This window comes from Strix aluco, chromosome 1, assembly GCF_031877795.1.
Source record: "Strix aluco isolate bStrAlu1 chromosome 1, bStrAlu1.hap1, whole genome shotgun sequence".
NCBI classification, from domain to species: Eukaryota; Metazoa; Chordata; class Aves; order Strigiformes; family Strigidae; genus Strix; species Strix aluco.
The window spans coordinates 26,111,029-26,130,124 of record NC_133931.1 but is presented as its reverse complement, the minus strand read 5'-3'; the positions used below and the strand labels follow the sequence as shown (position 1 = coordinate 26,130,124).

General features: G+C 42.1%; 1 protein-coding gene across 1 annotated transcript in view; it reads left to right on the top strand.

Annotated features, from left to right (window-relative positions):
* Window positions 1-12,217, top strand: part of ESRP1 (epithelial splicing regulatory protein 1) — a 34,346-nt gene extending 22,129 nt beyond the window's left edge. Inside the window, exons 14-15 of the mRNA XM_074846921.1 lie at window positions 9,966-10,071; window positions 11,621-12,217. Coding sequence (XP_074703022.1) covers window positions 9,966-10,056 — 91 coding nt within the window. The 3' untranslated portion in view covers window positions 10,057-10,071; window positions 11,621-12,217. The remainder of the gene's footprint in view (window positions 1-9,965; window positions 10,072-11,620) is intronic.
* The last annotated feature ends 6,879 nt before the right edge of the window (window positions 12,218-19,096 follow it).

Sequence of the window (19,096 nt, the reverse complement as noted above, 5' to 3'; positions counted from 1 at the left end):
GAAACCAAGCAGGAACAAAGAAGTCTTTTTGCAGCAAATGCACAAAGCTCACAAAAGAACATTGTCTGCTATGCTACCAAGAACAGCTTGTTCGGTATCTTGTTCAGGGAAGCAATTTCAGGATATCTAGGGATTTCCCAAGTTTTAGAATACTTCAGGTACTGATGATATTTTTTTTTAAAAAAAAAAAAAACTAAATCACCAAATCACAGTGGGAATTTTGGGGGTATTTTTTTCACCTTACATGTCTCTTAAACTTGTTAGTTCACATTGTTGTGCCCTTAGTGGGAACTGGTGTGTGCAGTACTCCTTCCCATGTTCATAAAGAAGTCCTTGGCCCCTCTTTAGAATGGGTGGATTGGGGTCTGCCCTACCAAATTCTGAAATTCTGCCTCTTTGTTTTTGTAATAAAGTAACTTTTGACCTTTATGGTGAAAACTCTGTTTACTTATTTATAAAAGTACTGCACTGAAGCATATATGTATCGAATGCATATGTAGAGGCATATATTCTTCCTGACCTCATAAACATCTCTCATGAAGAGCTTTTGGCTCTTCTGCATATATTGGCTATCTTCTACAGAACAAAAACTCTTGATACCACTTGCCCTCTGCAGTCATGAGGCCTTGGAAAGAGACATTTCCCTGTAAGCCATAAACCATTCCTCATCTGTCAGGAAACCTGCTAAAGAACTCAAGTCTTCTATTAGATTCTGACCAGTGGTTGTTTTTTTTTTTTGCCCAGAGAAGGGTCCAAACAGCTACTTACAAAATTGCTGAGCAATATGGACTCTCTAGTTACCTGTAAGATAATACAGATTTTCTTACTACTTTACACTAAACCAGTATGTCTGTAAGCTGCCTGTTGGGTTTTTTATTAAACTGTTTTCTTCACTCATGAGTTAATTTCTATAATGCCTCCAATGTCTGTCTTATGGTTATGATGATGTTACTAAACTCAGCCTCTTTAATGTAAGATCAAGAAAAATAAAATTTGAAACTTGCACTGGCACTATAAAACAAATTTCTCAATAATAGTTCTATATGTCATGAGAACATGGTAGCAGTAATGGTTTGTAGTGACTTAGTCTGGCCGCTGCAGGCTCAGCATCAGGCCCTACAGAGATCTTTCGCTGAATGGGATCCCACATGAGTCCCATCGCTGGCTGCTTGGGCTGTGGGCTTATATGTTGGTTACAGACTGAGACCCAAGTCTCAAAATATCCTTTTTATATTCTTGTCTAACTGATAGTTGTATACTGTTCTTAGGAAACCATTCCTGTGTAGCTTCTGTGCCAATTACAAGTACCTCCCTTTTAAAAAAAAAAAAAAAGGTAAAATTTCCAGAGTCAACTTGGCTTCTTTCCATATTGTGAGATCTGGTGTTTGGATATTGCCTTTCTATCCAGAGTAAATGTTTGATCTACAGACAAATTGTATATACTCAAGTAGAAGTAGTGATTCTTTGTAGATGATATTTTGGTGTTTTTTTCTAAAAATTACACTTTAATGCTTTTCAGGCAAGCTCCCATGCTTTGTAAAGGATGCAATAAGTAATTGGGTCCCTTTCACGTAGCAATTGGAACTCTCTTAAATGGAGTTTTCTGGTTCTGAAATTTAATTCAAAAAAATGTTAAGTATGTGCAGCAGGAAAGAATGGGGTATCCTCTGTACTAAGTGGTGCATTTAAATGCATGTACATGGAAAAGCAATACAGAGCTGGTGGCTAATGATCAGACAATGGTTCATAAATCTAACTAGTGAATACTTATGGAAATAAGGAAAGTTTCTTTGACCTGCTGCCAAAAGGTTCTACCACTTGTGTTTTGCAAGGTCGAGTTGCTTTATAATAGCCAATTCTGTTCTCTGTGCAGTAATCAACCTAGGTGGGGGGGGAGGCATTGCTTTGGTCTCCAGGATCTATCAGAAATCCCTGAAACTCTCAGACTCTTCTTAATGCTGTTATGGGTTTGGTGATGAAACCCAATGGTGTAAAGAAATGGATGCCTTCTATGCTATTAAAATAGCTTTAATGAACTCCTAATGAAAAGGAAGGAGAGCAAGTTATTCGGGATCTGTCAGTCTTTGATATCTCTGTTCAGCTTTTAATTATATCTGGCAACATGTTCTGACAGCGAATCGGTGGTCTCGGTCTCTACCTAGTCCCAGGCTTTTGAGAAAAAGAACAATAGGATTCATGGGAGGGAGGAATTTTTTTCCTTATCTAATCCTGGATAAATAGGTGTACTAGTTGCTGTATGTATGTACATCAAAAGTAATGAATAACTGTGCTACTTGGCTACTGCTAACATGTTCTATAGAAACGTTCACCATACACAAACTTGAAAGTTACTGCTATGGTATATGTAGTTTTAAAACAAAGTTAAATCTTATTGTATTTATTCAGTTTTAATGCCACTTTGATCACTTTTTTAAGCAGTGTCTTTAAAACCTCAAAAGTTTCTGTCAAAATCCATGACTGTAGGAATACACTTAAACTTTGTTCTTTTTTTCAACAATATTTTGAATAGTGAAGTGGAAAGAGAAGCTTCTTACCCAGTAGGTAGTATGCTGGTGGGACTTGTAGCCAGAAAGTGATACGGGAGCTGAAAACTGATGTGGCTTCAAACAAACTGGATAAATTCAAGGGCAGGAAATTCATTGTGAGTTAGTGAATACGCAGAAACCACATCTGGCTCAGGAAGTCCTTGAACTCAAAATAACTGGAAGACTGTTCTTATGTTCTGTGTCCTATGGTAAACTCTTGTGCTATTGAAGCAAGGTGGGTAGGTGAACTTGTTTGTTCGCATCTTTGAAGTAGTCCTTGTCTTGTGAGATGTAAGTACTGCTTGTGAGCATGGGTCTTTTCCAATGTGTTTGTAGTTGTATTCAGCTGTGCTAGTTTAATAATGGCTAAATTTGGGTTATCTCCCTGTTGTGTCAGTGTATGTACATACAGCTCCTCCTGTTGGAGTGATTTGAATTAAAAGGTCTTTTTATGTGGTAGTTAAAGGCATGATTCTGACACTTGCTGCACGAGAAAATACAGGGTAATTTGTTAGTGTCCTCATCTGTCTGCTTTTGCCTCTTCCTACTATTGATTAGGTATATTTTTCTCATTATACACTAACCAACTTGTAAAAGTACAGATATTATATACATATGCAACTTATAGCATTAATATATATGTATGCATACATTAAAAAGTCCATGTGTATAAAAAAAAAATGACCAAGGCTAGAAAAAAGCCTTGCTTGTTCTCCATAATGGTCATTATGAAGGATCTGATCCATCACAGAGAACAAGTGAGGCTTTTTTCTAAACTTGGTTGTTGCTCAGATCTGTATTGAAGCACAATAAAGTTACAGGGAGTTTAAACTGGCAAAACTAGGAACAAGTGGGCTGGATTAGGAGTGATACCATTCAGAGCTGCTGCCAGCAGCTTTATTTGCATATCTGTGTGTCTGGCTAACTGGCATCACTTGACAGAACTGGGTTAGGAAACAACCATATGTGTATTTAGCCTGGGAGATCTGTCACAGATGGAGAACAGCAGCAGCCAGAAACAAAACCTCTTCATCAGCTTAGTTGTACTCATAGCATCATAGCAACACTCTGGACCACAGCTTTTAGAATGTAGTACCCTTTTTTCTTTTTTTTTTTGAATTTTTATAAGAAGTATGTCAACTTGGATTGCATGAGATCACATCTGCAGTGAATAGGCTCACTGAGCATAAAAGCCTACTGGTGGCTTTTAGTTGCTGTCCAGCAAATGGAGTTCACATGTTTACATCAAGTGGCAGCATTTGGGACTCTTCATTACCTATCCATGCTCGTGGTGAGCCAGTCTCAATCGTGGATTTGTCAGTCTTATTGGCATCACAGAGATGTGGTAGGATGACTCCTATGACTGGAGTGTTGGAATGGAAGGACAGGCAGGGGAGACGAGGACAGGGGCCTGCCTTCTAGATCAATGCCCAGCTGGAGTGTGTGGAGCTCTACCTGGGATGGATGAGGAGCTGACCAGGAGCTTGTGGGTCAGGATTAAAGGGAGGACAGGAACAGGTGACATTAGAGTGGGGGTCTGCTACAGGCTGCCTGACCAGGAAGACTGAGCAGATGAGGCCCTCTGTAGACAGATAGAAGCAGCCTCACACTCACAAGCCCTGCTCCTCATGGACTTCAACCACCCCAATACCTGTTGGAGGGACAACACAGCAGGGCATAAGCAATCCATGAGGTTTCTGGAATGCTTTGATAACTTCCTTCTCCAAGTGATAGAGGAGCTAACAAGAAATGCTGTGCTGGAACTTGTTCTCATCAACAAGGAGGGGCTGGTGGGGAGTGTGAAGCTCAAGGGCAGCCTTGAAATGGCGGAGTTCAAGATCTTTAGGGCAGTGATGAGGGTGCACAGCAAGCTTGCTACACTGGACTTCAGGACAGCAGACTTTGGCTTCTTCAGGGACCTGCTTGTCAGAGTAGCATGGGATAAAGTCCTGGAGGGAAGAGGGGCCCAAGAAAGCTGGTTAATATTCAAGGATCACATCCTTAAGGATCACATCCTTCAGGCTCAGAAGCGATGTATCCCAGCAAAGAGGAAGTCGGGTAAGAACGCCAGGAGGCCTGCATTGATGAACAAGGAGCTCCTGGACAAGCTCAAACACAAAAAGGAAGCCTACGGAGGGTGGAAGCAAGGACAGATAGGCTGGGAGGAATTCAGAGAAATTGTCTGAGCCGCCAGGGTTAGGAAAGCCAAAGCCCTCATAGAATTAAATCTGGCCAGGGATGTTAAGGGCAACAAGGAAAGCTTCTATAGGTATGTTGGTGATAAAAGGAGGACCAGGGAAAATGTGGGCCCTCTCCAGAAGGAAAGAGGAGACCTGGTTACCCAGGATATGGAAAAGGCTGAGGTACTCAATAACTTCTTTGCCTTGCTCTTTACCAGCAAGTGCTCCAGCCACACTGCCCAAGATGCAGAAGGCAAAGGTGGGGACTGGAAGAAGGAAGAACTGCCCACTGTAGGATAAAATCAGGTCTGAGATCATCTAAAGGAACCTGAAGGTGCACAAGTCCATGGGACCTGACAACATGCATCTGTGGGTCCTGAGGGAACTGGCAGATGAAGTGACTAAGCCACTCTCTATCATATGTGAAAAGTTGTGGCAGTCTGGTGAAGTTCCCACTGACTGGAAAAGGGGAAGCATAACCCCCATTTTAAAAAAGAGAAAAAGAAAGACCTGTGGAATTACAGGTCAGTCAGTCTCATCTCTGTGCCTGGCAAGATCCTGGAAACTATGCTAGGGCACGTGGGGGGGAAAAAAAAAAGAGATGATTGGTGACAACCCACATGGCTTCACTAAGGGCAAATTGTGCCTGACAGATTTGGTGACCTTCTACAATGGGGTTACAGCGCTGGTGGGTAAGGGAAGAGCAACTGTCGTCATCTACCTGGACTTGTGCAAAGCATCTGACACCATCCCACACAACATCCTTGTCTCTAAATTGGAGAGACACGGATTTGATGGATGGACCACTCATTGGATAAGGAATTGGCTGGATGGTCACACTCAGAACTGGAGTCAATGGATCGATGTCCAAGTGGAGAGCAGTGACACATGGTGTTCCTCGGGGGTTGGTGTTGGGACCAGCACTGTTTAATGTCTTTGGTGACATAGACAGTGGAATTGAGTGCACCCTCAGCAAGTTTGCCGACAACGCCAAGCTGTGTGGTGCGGTCGACACACTGGAGGGAAGGGATGTGCCATCCGGAGGGACCTTGACAGGCTCAAGAGGTGGGCCCGTGCAAACCTCATGAAGTTCAACAAGGCCAAGTGCAAGGTCCTGCACATGGGTCAGGGCAATCCCATGCACAAGTAGAGGCTGGGCGATGAGTGGGTTGAGAGCAGCCTTGCCGAGGACTTGGGGATACTGGTGGATGGAAAGCTAAACATGAGCCAGCAATGTGTGCTTGCAGCCTAGAAAGCCAACTGTATCCTGGGCTGCATCAAGAGAAGTGTGGCCAGCAGGTCAAGGGAGGTGATTCTTCCCCTCTACTCTGCTCTCATGAGACCCCACCTGCAGTCCTGTGTCCAGCTCTGGGGCCCCCAACATAAGAAGGACATGGACCTGCTCAAGTGGGTCCAGAGGAGAGCCATGACTAGGGGCTGGAGCACCTCCCCTGTGAGGACAGGCTGAGAGAGTTGGGGTTGTTCAGCCTGGAGAAGAGAAGACTCTGGGGAGACCTTCTAGTGGCCTTCCAGTACTTAAAGGGGGCTACAGGAAAGATGGGGAAGGACTGTTTATCAGGGAGTGTAGTTTTTAAACTGAAAGAAGGTGGATTTAGATTAGATATAAGGAAGAAATTCTTTCCTGTGAGGGTGGTGAGACACTGGCACAGGTTGCCCAGAGAAGCTGTGGCTGCCCCCTCCCTGGCAGTGTTCAAGGCCAGGTTGGACAGGGCTTTGAGCAACCTGGTCTAGCGGAAGGTGTCCCTGCCCATGGCAGGGGGGTGGAACTAGATGATCTTTAAGGTTTCTTCCAACCCAAACCATTTCATGATTCTATGAAAATAACCTCAAGTCTTTAGTTAATGGCATAAACTTGTCACCAGAGCGATTGTTTTAGGGGGAAAGACTTAATGATTTACTCTTCTAAGTGAGGGTAGCTTGCCAAGGATTAGAACAGCAGGGATGCCTTTAACTGCTACTGTATTTCACTGAAGGAGTGCATTAACAGGGAAGACTAATTGCTACATCCCTTCATAGGCTGTCATTATCTCTTCATTTGTAGGTTTTAATTAGTAAAACTGCCATGGTGTCTGAAAAGCAGCAGCATAGTAATGCTGTGATCAATATGTATCTGGGTATCAGGATAGTAAAATTATTTAAATGTTAAAAAAACAACCCACCTTTCTTCAGAGTTGATAAGCCTGTAAAAATATTGTTGCTGGTAGCAGTGTCCAACATTTACTCAAGCCACCACACAAAATGCCACCACAGATGCTGGTGGAGGTTCTTCTAGTTACAGATCCCAGCTTGCTTAATATACTGAATGATTTGATGTTCAGTTAGCAGCTTTTACCGTCACCTTCTGACTTTCCCTCTGCTATCTAGGAAAACATTTAGATTAGCATGAGGGATTAATTGATATTACAACATTGTGCAAGCTAGTTGCAGAGATCGGTTTGAGTATAGTTTTTCCTTTTGCTTATTTACCACACAGTTCAGTGGTTGGAGAGAAGATCCTCCTGTTCTGCCTCAAGGCATGTGTCATCCATGCAGGTGGCTTTTTTTTAAACATTTGCAGTGATGGGCAGGTAATCTCAGTTTATTCAGGGCACAGAGATAGGTTGCTGGATGCTTCTCTTTACTCAGCAGCAGCCCTCTACAGGGGTGTGTTGAAAGTCCCAACTACTCAGGGCAGACCATTGCAGTCTTCTGTGGCAGCAAGAGCTTCTGGCTCCATTCCCATTGCTTGTTGTTGTCGTGCTACCATTAATTTATACAGATAGGAAGCTGATTGCAGTAGGCAGACTGGTTAGGTATGTGTTGAGTGAGCAGTGGGTTATCTAGTGAAGTGTGGGGATGGCATCTGTACTGAAGGAGCTTTTGGTATTTCTAGGGATAGAGTTGGGTTGATTTTGGAATAAGGCTCCTTAGAGCTGAAAACTTTTTTTTTAAAAAAAAAAGCCTTCCCAGGTGAAAACATGGTCTGTGATATTTGTCCATGATTAAACAGCAGTCATGGGGATTTAAATGTTTCTTTTCATTAACAGATGCCCTGATGATTTAGCATTCATACTTCTGCCATTTGTCAAGTTATATGGCTTTTCTTTCTTTAAATATGGATAAATATTCATGCCTTGTAAAAGGAAAGTTATTCTAGTTATGTAAATATTTTGCTAATAGCATGTCTTGTTAGTTTTTGTGAACAAAGTACTATGTTAAAACTTTCAACTTTGGTAATTATACCATAAAATTTACTAGCTTTGCTTCTCTCAAACTTTGTATGAACAGCTTCTAAAAAAGCTTTATACTGAAGCTGCATTTCCTCCTGCTTTCCAGAAATGAACATTATAGGCATTATGCTGCATGCTTGTGTGTACCTGCACACACTATACTTGTGACCTGTGCCAGCCCAAGGAGTAATTGAAAATCCCTATTGATCTCTGAAAAAAATCTGTTCATTGGATGCTGGAGTGATCTGCCAAATTTCCTTGAGGTTTTCTGAAGTCTGCTTGGTGATGCGCACTTTCTGCTTTTTGCTGATCCTCCTGCTGGCTTCAGTCAGAAGATCTGGCTTTGGGGTGCTGCAGAGCTTCTCAGGGTCTGCTGGGATTCCTAGAGCTAGCAAAGGGGGAGGCTTATTTAATCTTGAAACACTAGTGGATGAGTCTGACAAGTTGTTCTTACCTGCTCCCTCCCCTTTCTTTTCTTTCCCTTGACTTTTCCTACTAGCATTTCTCTGAGTAGTACAGCGAGGGATATGTAGTGAGACTGACCTGCAATACAGGACCTGTCTTAGTCCTGAAATTAATAGAAGCTGTCAATCAGTAGCAGAAAATAGTTAATACTTAACAAACAAAAAACTTTTTCAGGACTACGGAGAACAAAGTTATGGGAAAAATAGGGATAGAAGATATGCAGGGAGGGAACGGAAACCGTAGATGGTATCTATGTACATATCTGTTCTTACATGCAAATAGTGCTGGGTATGTCTGTGGTTCTCTTGACTGACCTGCAGGATACTTGGCAGAAATCTGAAAACCTGCTTGGTTATGTATGCTGACTGCTCCCAACTCACACCCACTTTTAATATAAACCACAGGTTCCTTCTGGATATTGGTATATGTTAAGCAAACGTATAAAGGAAGAAAAATATTAGGAAATCAAGCAGGAGAGACAGTGATCATCAATGTTTCTACATAATATTTTAGTGATGAGTGTTTGGGATCCTTGATCTCAGACACACAAATTACCCTTTTTGGTAGCTTCAGCTGGCTTACTAAAAGGATTAATGTTAATGACACTTTCTACAAAGCTATGCAGTTGCAAGCAGTCTGTGGTATGCATCTTGTTCAGTGAAACAATTTTTTTTTATTAAATGTTATACATATATATGTGCATCCAGCAGTAGCTGGAAACTCATGGGTTACCTGACATTTTAGCAAAACCAGGATATTTGCTGGGACTGACAAATCAAATCAAAACAAGGGTCTGTTAACAAGCTACATTTTTTGGCAATTTGAGTAAGGCCATGGAAGACCTGACAAAGAATATCAAAGCTTATAACATCTACAAATTGTGAGTATTTTGGGTGTCAGAGTATTTTTATCATGCTAAGGAATAGCATGAAAATAGTGATGGAAATAAATGCTTGAAGTCACGCTCAGGAGATAAATCAATATGATCAAGGTGACTTTGAGTGAGAAGTATAGGCTTTTGGGGCGGTTTATTTGCCTTTTTTTTTTTTTTTTTTTGCTTTCATCTTAAAATTGTGTAAGTAGGAGAAGCTAGTGGCATCCCTTAGTATTAGGACAACTCCAGGGGTAAATGGCCTATGTGCATCTACCTAGTAGCAAAGTTGTTAACTTTTCATTCAGAGACTTGGAGAGTACATGTGGTTCTGGCTGTACAGGAGGTGTGTTTTGTCTCTGATCTCCAGGAACACACTCTTGAGACCAATCACTTGTGACTGCCAGAGTTTGGAGACAGTCGTCTTCAACAAGATACTGTGTGTACCCATGTGTTGTGCTGTTAGGGGAGGCTGATTACCCCAGTGTAGTTTCTGTTGTTGAATTGCTCTTCACACCATGGTGATGGGAGCATTGCAAATGTCTAATTATGTGGCCTGAACTTTGATATCTGCCCAGGGCTTTAAGAAAGGTTAAGTTTGCATAGCCAGCTGCTGGCTCTGTTCTGCACTAGTTTGGCTTCTGATTGCTTCTGTCTTAACTTGTGTTTGTAGTATGCAGCAGAGGATGGACTTGTACACACAAATGATCCGGCCAGGACAGTGTCCAAAGAACGGATTTGCATTTAAAGGCCCCAGCAGTTAGACCTCCTTAGAGAAGGTAAGGATAACAAACCCCAGGAGATGGGTTTGGGGGTGTCATAGCGTTTACTTCAGATAACCACCACACTCAACATAATTTTTCACTTGCTGCCCTGGGAACATGGCTACTCTTTGGTATGTGCAGAATGTCACACTGCAGTATATAAGACCTTGACTACTAAAGCCATCATTTAAAGGATTTTGACTACTCCAGTCTTGTTATGGGCTGCTGCTTTACATATTTCCAAATGGATGCTACTTCAAGCTCTAATATCGGTGTTGAGAGCTTCAAGAAAACTCCTCGGAGTCAGTTTTCTCTGAGAGCAAAGTGCAGAGATGATGTTACTCTCCTAGCAATGCACTAGGATATAGTGTTAGTTAGACAGAATGAGATACTTTCTTAGGTAACTACAGAATCTGATTTCTAAACCTTGTGCTGATGTAAAACTGCAGCAATGAAGTAGACTGTGTTTCTGTTACTGGCAGCTACTCTCTTGCTTTTGTGAGCTTTCTGATCAGGCCACTTCAGCCTTTCAGGCTTGGTTTGCTTGATCTTCTGTATAGGAACAGTCAAAGGGTGAAGTCACCCAGAAAGCATTTGTGCAGAAAAATGCAAGTTGAACTGAAAAGTAGTGTATTGATGGCTGTACTGTGTGCAGTAGTCTTAGAGGAAGATATAGAAATATATTTACAAAAAAGGCTTCTCTAATACCTAGTCTTTTAAAAATATGTAGTCAAAGAAGTGATAAGACTTGTTTTATGCCCTTTTCTTTCCTCTATTCCTTCATGTTCCCCTCTGAAAAATAACCAAAAAAAGCCTTCTTTTTCATTCTTCCTCTTCTCTGACACAAAGGCAACTTAGCCCAGGGTGTAATCCACTTCTGGGCAAAATCTTCACCTGCAGCATCACTTTGCTGTCATCTGCTCTAGGAGTCCTGCTAAGTGAAGTACAGCATGTGTAAAACCAGAAGTGACCATCTCCGCTAACTGGCCAATGACTGACTTTTGGCTGCATTGATAAAGCTAAGTCCCATCCCTATAATTAACAGTCTGAGGCCATAGTTAGGTGCTTAGTAGCATCCTGACTTACACTGTGCTTCATCGTTTCCCATCCACCTGTAGCTGATTGTCTATGGTGAGCATTGCTATGCAGTGACCTAGGTTGGGGAAGCTGATCCAACTGGAAGAACCCATGGGGTTTGTCTTTCAGTCTGTTTTCACCCAATCCAGTTTACAGCTTAGCTGTGCGAGTACCTCTGTCAACTCAGAGATGGGAAGGTAGAAGTGAGCACAGCAGGCACTGAGGGATAGTAATGGCATTGCCATGTTGGAGTTGATTGTAAAACTTCACCTTGAAAGCTAAAAGGTCATGGAATATTGAATAAATTTTGGCATACTCTTAATGAAACACTGTTCTTTCTAACAGAAAATGTCATTGAAATCCTGTGTGTGTAAGGTGAAAACTAAAGCTTTTGCTCCTTCAGTAAAGATTTGGTATTCTGGAAATCAAGAAATTAAGGTTTGCTTTTATTATGGTGTTCAGTGACCTGCACAACTCTTTCATGCAGATTCTTCCACCCTTTCTGATGTTTTGAACAAACACAGCAAGCCAAGATGGAGATTTTGATTATGTTCCCACTTTTACCACTGCTCAAGCCAATTGTGCTCAAGAAAAATCGGAACTCTGGAAATCAGCAGATGGACCTCTAACTGTTTTAATGTCCAGTTTTCAGACACATGCACACAGACCCCTAAACCCTTCACTGAGAGCACAGATGCTGAAATCACACAAGTCTTTGAGGTTTTCTTCTTGATAAAGAAAGTATTAAGCTGCTCTTAACACAGAAATAGTTTAGCCTGACCCTACAAAGTCTGATCTACTACATTCTTTGAAATAGCAAAAAAGTCTTTTTTACCTAATTTTGCACACAGTTTAAAGTTGTTCTTTTTAAAGAAAGTGTTTTAAGACCTCTACTTGTGCATTTGACATTTTTATAAAAAACTTGTTTGCTTGTATATATTTGTCTAATCTGTGCAAAAGAAGCCTCTGTAAACTTTATATACAGGCACATTTTACACAGTGCAAAAATAATTAGGAATGTAAAATGGATTATCTGAGGAAAAAATGCTGTAATTTTGTATAAATATAAGTGCGAGATGCTAAATTCTTTGTCTCTGATTCTTGTATGCTTTCCATATGTACTTGGGTATTTAAATTTTAAATGGCTTACAGGAGTAGGCATTTTCAGACTTTGATCACACTGCTTAGTCAGAAAATGAGAAATGCAGTGAACCTCTCTTCTGTGATAGTTTTTATTTTTCCACTTCCCGCTCTACCCACCCTCATTGGTGTTCAACAATCTTATATGTAAAAGAAGGAATTATGATCTGTTGTAAGACCCAGCACCTTCTCTGCTTCAAGGGAGGATCGGGTAGGGACAGTACTTCGAGTTTGGTCTCTGAACAAGAGCAAGTCTACTTTGACTGTAACCCAGCACCACAACTGTCACTTAGTGAAGAAATCAGATGATGTACATGCTCTTACTTAAATAACTGATGTCTTTTAGCAGTTTGTGCTCTCCCTCCCTGCCCTGGGACTGGACTTCAGCTAGGGATTGGAGCACAGCATCTTTCCATGGCAATTATACTCATTATTTGTATTGAAGAAAGGGGGGTGGGGGTAAAGAAACCCTGAAATAAAGAGGCTTGTGAGGCTAAAAGTTGCAAATGGGATAGGTTCTCTAGCATGTTCAAAATAAATATTACAGAACTGAGGATTGCAAGCTGATCTGTTCTTGAAATTGGTCACAAGCAACCCTTCTCTGCTGCAAGTTAGAAACTATCTTCCAAGTGAGAAAGTTACTGCCAAACAAGACAAGGTATTTGGCAAAAAGACCTTCTTATTATTTAAAAACACACAAATCCCAGATAATATACTTGGTTATAGTTCTGGAGGTTGATGTGGGAAAGCATTTATCCTCTGGACTCTTCCTTGCTGGTCAAGCTTCTCCTGGAAAGCACAGCTGAGCTACTACCCTCCCGAAGGTAATTCCCCTCCCAGAGCCAGGCACTCAGAGCTGTGTATGTGCTTTAGTCCACGACTTTTTGAAATACAGGTATGGTCGAGGGTGGGGAGCCTGGGAGCTGGGACCTGTGTCTGCTGGAGAGGCTGAGCTCGGTGTCAGGTGCTGCTTTGTTTGTTCTCCCACATGTATCTTTTAACTTTGGCCAAAGGGCTGTATCTTTGTGCTCCATTGTTTGTGTATACTCTCCAGAAGAAAACAGGCTTTTGGAACATTGCAGCCCAAGGAGGGCCTCGCTCCACCTTGTAACCAATGGTTGCATGAGGGATATCAGTCACCTCTGTGGTTGTTAGACTCAGGGGCCCGTGGGGGGTCTGTGCAGGGGATGCCCAGTTTGGGTCCCCAGCAGCTTTGGAGCCTGTTTCGCTTTCTTTTCTTCCCTGACTTTTCACCAAACTCAGCAGAAAGAATAGCAAAATTTTAGGACCTAACTCATGCTATGGTTCCTTGGAGGCCCTTGGGAAACCTCAGCAGTTAAGACAGAGTTCCTGTAAAGCACTTTGGGTATGGGTTGCTTATGTTCCTCCTATAGCAGTATAGTTACCATGAAACCAAATCCACAACAGTGCCTTGGTATCTCTAAAAGTAAGTACAAAGGAAGAAGAAGAAAAAAAAAAAAGGCAGAGGGGGTGGGTGGCAAAATACAAAAACTCTTCCAGACAAGGCAAGTGATAATGGAAATAAGGCTATCTAATTAAAAAAAAATTAAAATTCCCCCTTTCATTTTTTCCTTTATTTCTTTGCCCTTCTCTTTGCTGTGTCCCACCCTCCTTCAATCACTACAGACATAGTAGTCTTTATATGTTCTTCTGGCAAACTTCACACTGTTACAGTCTGAAGTATTTGACAGGGCATTCTTTTAAATCACTGTTCTGTAAACATGAGTATATTGAACAGGGTTAATTGATGCAAAATATTTTTAAATGGTATTCCCAACTTTTGTTTCTGAGAATGTGGTTCTGCCTTAAATTTTGGAGCACAATTATAAATTAACAGTTATGCAGAGAGAAAATTAGCCTATATAAGCCACCCAGGGAGTGAAGGTGGAATAGAGTGTTTGCATATCAACTGCACAGGAATATCCCAACTGTGCAAATACAGATAGGGAATGAGCGGATGGGAAGTGGTAGGGCAGAAAAGGTTTGGAAAAATAAATCACAAACTGAATGCAACAATAATTAATGCTTTTGAAAAACAAAGGCAAACCTCATGTTGGGTTGCACAAATGGGCCTTTTGTTTTGGATGTCCTTGAAGTTTTCCAAGTCTTCTATACAGTTCTGGTAAAACTTTAGCAAAAAGTTACGGCCAGCAATTGGCACAAAAATTGCAGAAAGATGTGGACCAACTGCAGAGTGAACAGATGGGATGTGAAAACAGCTCCCAAGGGCCTGCTGAAGGCATTGGGATTGCTTAGTTTGGTGAAAAGGAGGCTGAGGAGAGGTATGAGAACAGTATATTAAAAAATGCGGCTATGAAGAGAGAAGGAATAAATTCTTCCTATTGTGGATGTGACCAGGAGAGAGGGATGGAGTTAAGAGAGGTATCAGAACAAACCTCACAGGAGCAGTAGTTAAGTATTGACCTGGACTGCCTGAGGGGGCTGCTCAGTCTCCACCCTGGTAATCTTTTGGGACTGGTTGACCAAGCACCCATCAGAGATGGCACTGGTATAGCTGATCCCACTGTCAGGCACAGACATGGACAAGATGTGCTCTTCAGGTCCCCGCCAGCCTTGTTTTCTATGATTTCTTCTTAGGACTCTGGCTTCATATTTTATAAAGTTAGATGCACATCCTAATATATATGATCTGAGTTGGGGTTTGTGTTATTTTTCACAATCGCTCTCATGTTTGGGATTCTTTGGGTTCTATTTATTAAATTCAGAACTGAATCCTTTATATTCTTTTTCAATAAGTCTGTTTTAATTGATTATGACATTAAATTTCATTTAACCTAAAGCTGAGTAGTATACCATTCCCCCATTATAATGGTTGTATGTTTTAGAAATCAAACAAAATAGAAATAAGGCGATTCCTATAGAAGGGGAAAATGTGTGTATATTCGGTTTTCTTTTTGCAAGATTAATTGGGAAATCTCACAGCCTTGATATCTCTGAATAACTCAGTTACCTCAGTTACGCAGGTTCTCAGCTGGAGGCAATTTTACTTATTCAAGCAGGAAAGACTGAGACTCCATCAGTAAAGATGAAAATCCAATTCCACAATGTAACTTTCTCTGAGGTTAAGATTACTGATTGAACTTGAGATGTGAATCTATCACTCATGTATTCAGATGCGTAAATAATATGTAATATGAAGGTAATAACTGGAATTAATCTGAAAAAAAAAAGATTGTGAAAATATGTATTATACTTTCCTAAAGACTATTTTTAAAATTATTGTGTTACAAGGAGGAAATTCACCTTCTGAACTACAGCCTGAGTAAAATCTGGTTTTAAATCTAATGGCATTATATGTTTTTTTAAAAAATTTAAACTGTGGAAGCATATTATACGTTCCATTAGCCTGGATAACCTAAGGAATGACAACCGTGTTTACCCTGATGATAAAAGTATTTCCAATATTCAGGCTGCTACATCTTCATCCTGTTTCTCTCTCTCTCTCTCTCTTTTTTTTTTAAACTGAGTCTCAGCAGCATGTTATCTTATATTTTAAAATTCCCAAATTAAAAATCTGAAACTGAATATTTATGAACTTTAGGTAGTTTTTATATGAGCTTAGTGTTAAGGATTTTTTAAAATAAGCTTTTGTTTAACATTTAGGTGCTTCCTGTGGTCAGTATGCCAGCCTGCATGGCATAATATTACACTGTTTAACTAGGAACATTGCAATCTTTTTCTTGGTTTAAAACCATTTAAAAAATAATAAGAATTCTATCACAATTTGTTTACTATGAAAATAACACCCCACATTTAGGGTAAAATTTTTTTAAGCCTAAAGGAGTTCCTAAAAATTCCCCCCTTAAATTTTTATTTTTCTATTTGCACTTTTGCAAGATGACAAATAATCTCACTATAACATCTCACAATGGCAAAAGCTCTAAGCGGGTGTTGGGAAGGCTGATTTCTGCACTCTCCATGGGCAGCCACAGAGAGCTTGATGCTCTCTTATTTTGCCAGGTCTGAAATTTCTCATCTCAAATTTCCTACCATGCACCCTGAGCCATCAAAACCAAACAATTTTTAAACTGTTGAATATTTAAAATCTTTAATGATATTTTAGTCTGTGAGTTTTGGTTGTTTTCTTTTCAAAGATTGCAAGCTGAAAATAAATATACATTGATTCAAGTAACTTGCAAAGGAATTCCCCAAATCTGTGAACACAAAGTGGTTTTAACCCATAATTAGTAACTTGCCAACCAAAGCTGTGTATGTTCTAGTGTCTGAATTGCAGCAGTGCCACTCTCGAACAAGCCGTCGTTTTTAAGGGTGCTTTTATCACTGTCAACAGCCCCAAATGCTAAGACTGCTGTACTTTGGGATCTTACAAGTGGCAAGATCCTAAAAGTAACGCTGCCACAAAGCAACATGTTGCAGTGAAAAATGGAATACCTGTACTGCCTTTTTTTTTTGTTTAATAGTTTAACATTTTCAGCAAGGGACCTTGTTAAAATGCAGAGCTTGTAGAAGCTGCCCAAAATAATGAGAAGAGAGAAAAGACTAACCCTTCCTGTAATGAAGCACTCCAGGGAGGGTTGAGGGTGAGGATGCCCTCTCCTCCCCTGCAATCCCCTTCCCTGAGTATGGACTGTCTGCCTTTTTTCATGCTCCCACCTATCGCTGTCCTGTCCTGCTCTTTCTCCCAGGTCACCTCCTTGGCCTCCCTGGAGCTGGGGAGGGGGTAGAGCCAGGCTGTGCCCCTCACCGGGGGAGAAGGGCTGGCAGGAGGGCAGTGCTGGAGGGGAGGGAAGGGGACGAAAGGCCCAGTGTGGAGACCCAAAGTGCTGGGCGTCCTGCGTGAGTGCCGCAGCGATGCCCCAGCAGAGAGGGTGGCAAGGGGCAGGCACAGCCTACTCCCCAGCATCCCCCATCCAGCCCCCGTCCCTCTCCAGTTCCACACCTCAGGAAACCAGCCTGTGTGTTTGCCAGGCTTGCTGCCACCTCAAAGCAACCGATTATGCTCAGTGTGTGCTTAGATGGGCACGTTCAGCTTGTAGATCCACACGGACTCCATTTTTGTTGTTGTTTAATCACTTGAACGGAGATGTAAGCAGCTGCTTTTGCCTGCATCCTCACCCGCAAAGGCAGCCAAGTGATCCTTTCACACACCGCAGGTCAAAGATGGGCTACTTGGCAAACAATCCTGGGCAGTCAGAGCAAGCATAAGGGAGATGAGCTTGCTTTTGTCCACCTTTGCTGCCTCTGCCCTGCTTGGTTTGAGGAGCTGATGGAAGGTCATGCTGTGTTAAATTGGAAACAAAGAAAAAAACCCTTGTTTTCATGGTGTAAATGGGGCACGGTGATAAAAAATGTTCTCCTGTGGCTCGTGCATGTTGCATGGCAGTTACTTGGCTTAGTACCTGCATCTCCTCAGAGGATGTGTAATCCTGGTCTGCTGCAGGAGCTGTTGCGATGAGACACTTCAGTAACAGAGTTGGTGCAAACCCTACTGAAAGGACACATGGCCAAAGCACTGGCTACAGAACTGAGCTGGAAAAGAGATTAAAAACATTATTAAATACCAACCCCACCACTTCAGTTACTGCTGTGAAAGATGCTGCACATGTCAGCCTGGCTGGGCTCAAGGGAGAGGACTAATTTAGTGGATTCAACTGATCAAGGAGCCCACATGAACTCCAGTAAACCATACCCTGACTGGCTGTGACTGCTTATGAGATGTCTGAAGCACAGAAAATACCCAATGAAGGGCCTGGAGACCCAAACTTTGGGGTTTTTCAACTTTATCACTCCAGTTAATGAAAGATACCACCACTACCTACAAGGTATGCCCCCATTTCATACCTTGGGACCATGATTTCATAGTATGAGAGCAACCCCAACCAAAAATCCTTTCCTCCTCCTGGTCTTGTACCCAGAGGACCCTCAGAGCTGTGCCTGCACACTGCCTGGGGTCCTGGGCACAGCTCTGAGGGTCCAAGGGCACTCTTGGGCATAGAGAAGCAATGGAGATCTTTAACCACTGGAACAGTTCCCTGTTACTGATCACAGTTTGGAGGTGGATCAACAGCAGTTGCCTCACAGCCAAGGGGAGCACAAGCACTGAGCCAGCAATGAGCCGGGCATTGAAGTAGCACCACCATCAACACTGGGCTGTCACTAGAGCATTACAGGATCCCAGGCAATGAAACAGCCTGAAAAGACCAAGATGAAATTTAGGGAAGGCCAGCTGGAGACACAGCACTCTGCTCTCACCCTGGTGATAGCACTAGCACATTGAATCGCCCCACACTCAACCAAGGCTTCCTGTGGTGGGCAAGCGGGTGGCAGAAGCTTGTCCCACCCATTCTCATTGCACCACAGAAGAGAAACCAGCACGCAGGAGGGGTTTGGACCACAAAGGCTATGAGCCTTGTCTACCCCAGCAATCAACAACTAATCATGTACTGATTTTTGAGTCTGACTGGTGATAAAACAGCTGTCCTGGGTTCACCACATAGAGCCTGGGGTGGGAGTGCTGAGGCCCTGCTGTGAATTACTGCTGGAGTTTGGGAGGGTTTGGGCAGGGGCTAAGGCTGGGCCAGTCCTGCTGCAGCCAGATCCCTGATGGGGAGGGAGGGGAATCCTCTCTCACACAGCTGTAGTCGCATTTAGCAGCAAGAGCCCTCTGTGACAGCACAGGAATGAAATAAGAATGCACAAAAATGAGCACAGAGAAAATTAAAGATGGCCTAGATTAATCAGCAGGCCTGGTTTGCTTTTTAGAGAGCTGTTACACATTGGTGTCCATAGAGAGAATCCATCACTGTATAATGAAGCATCA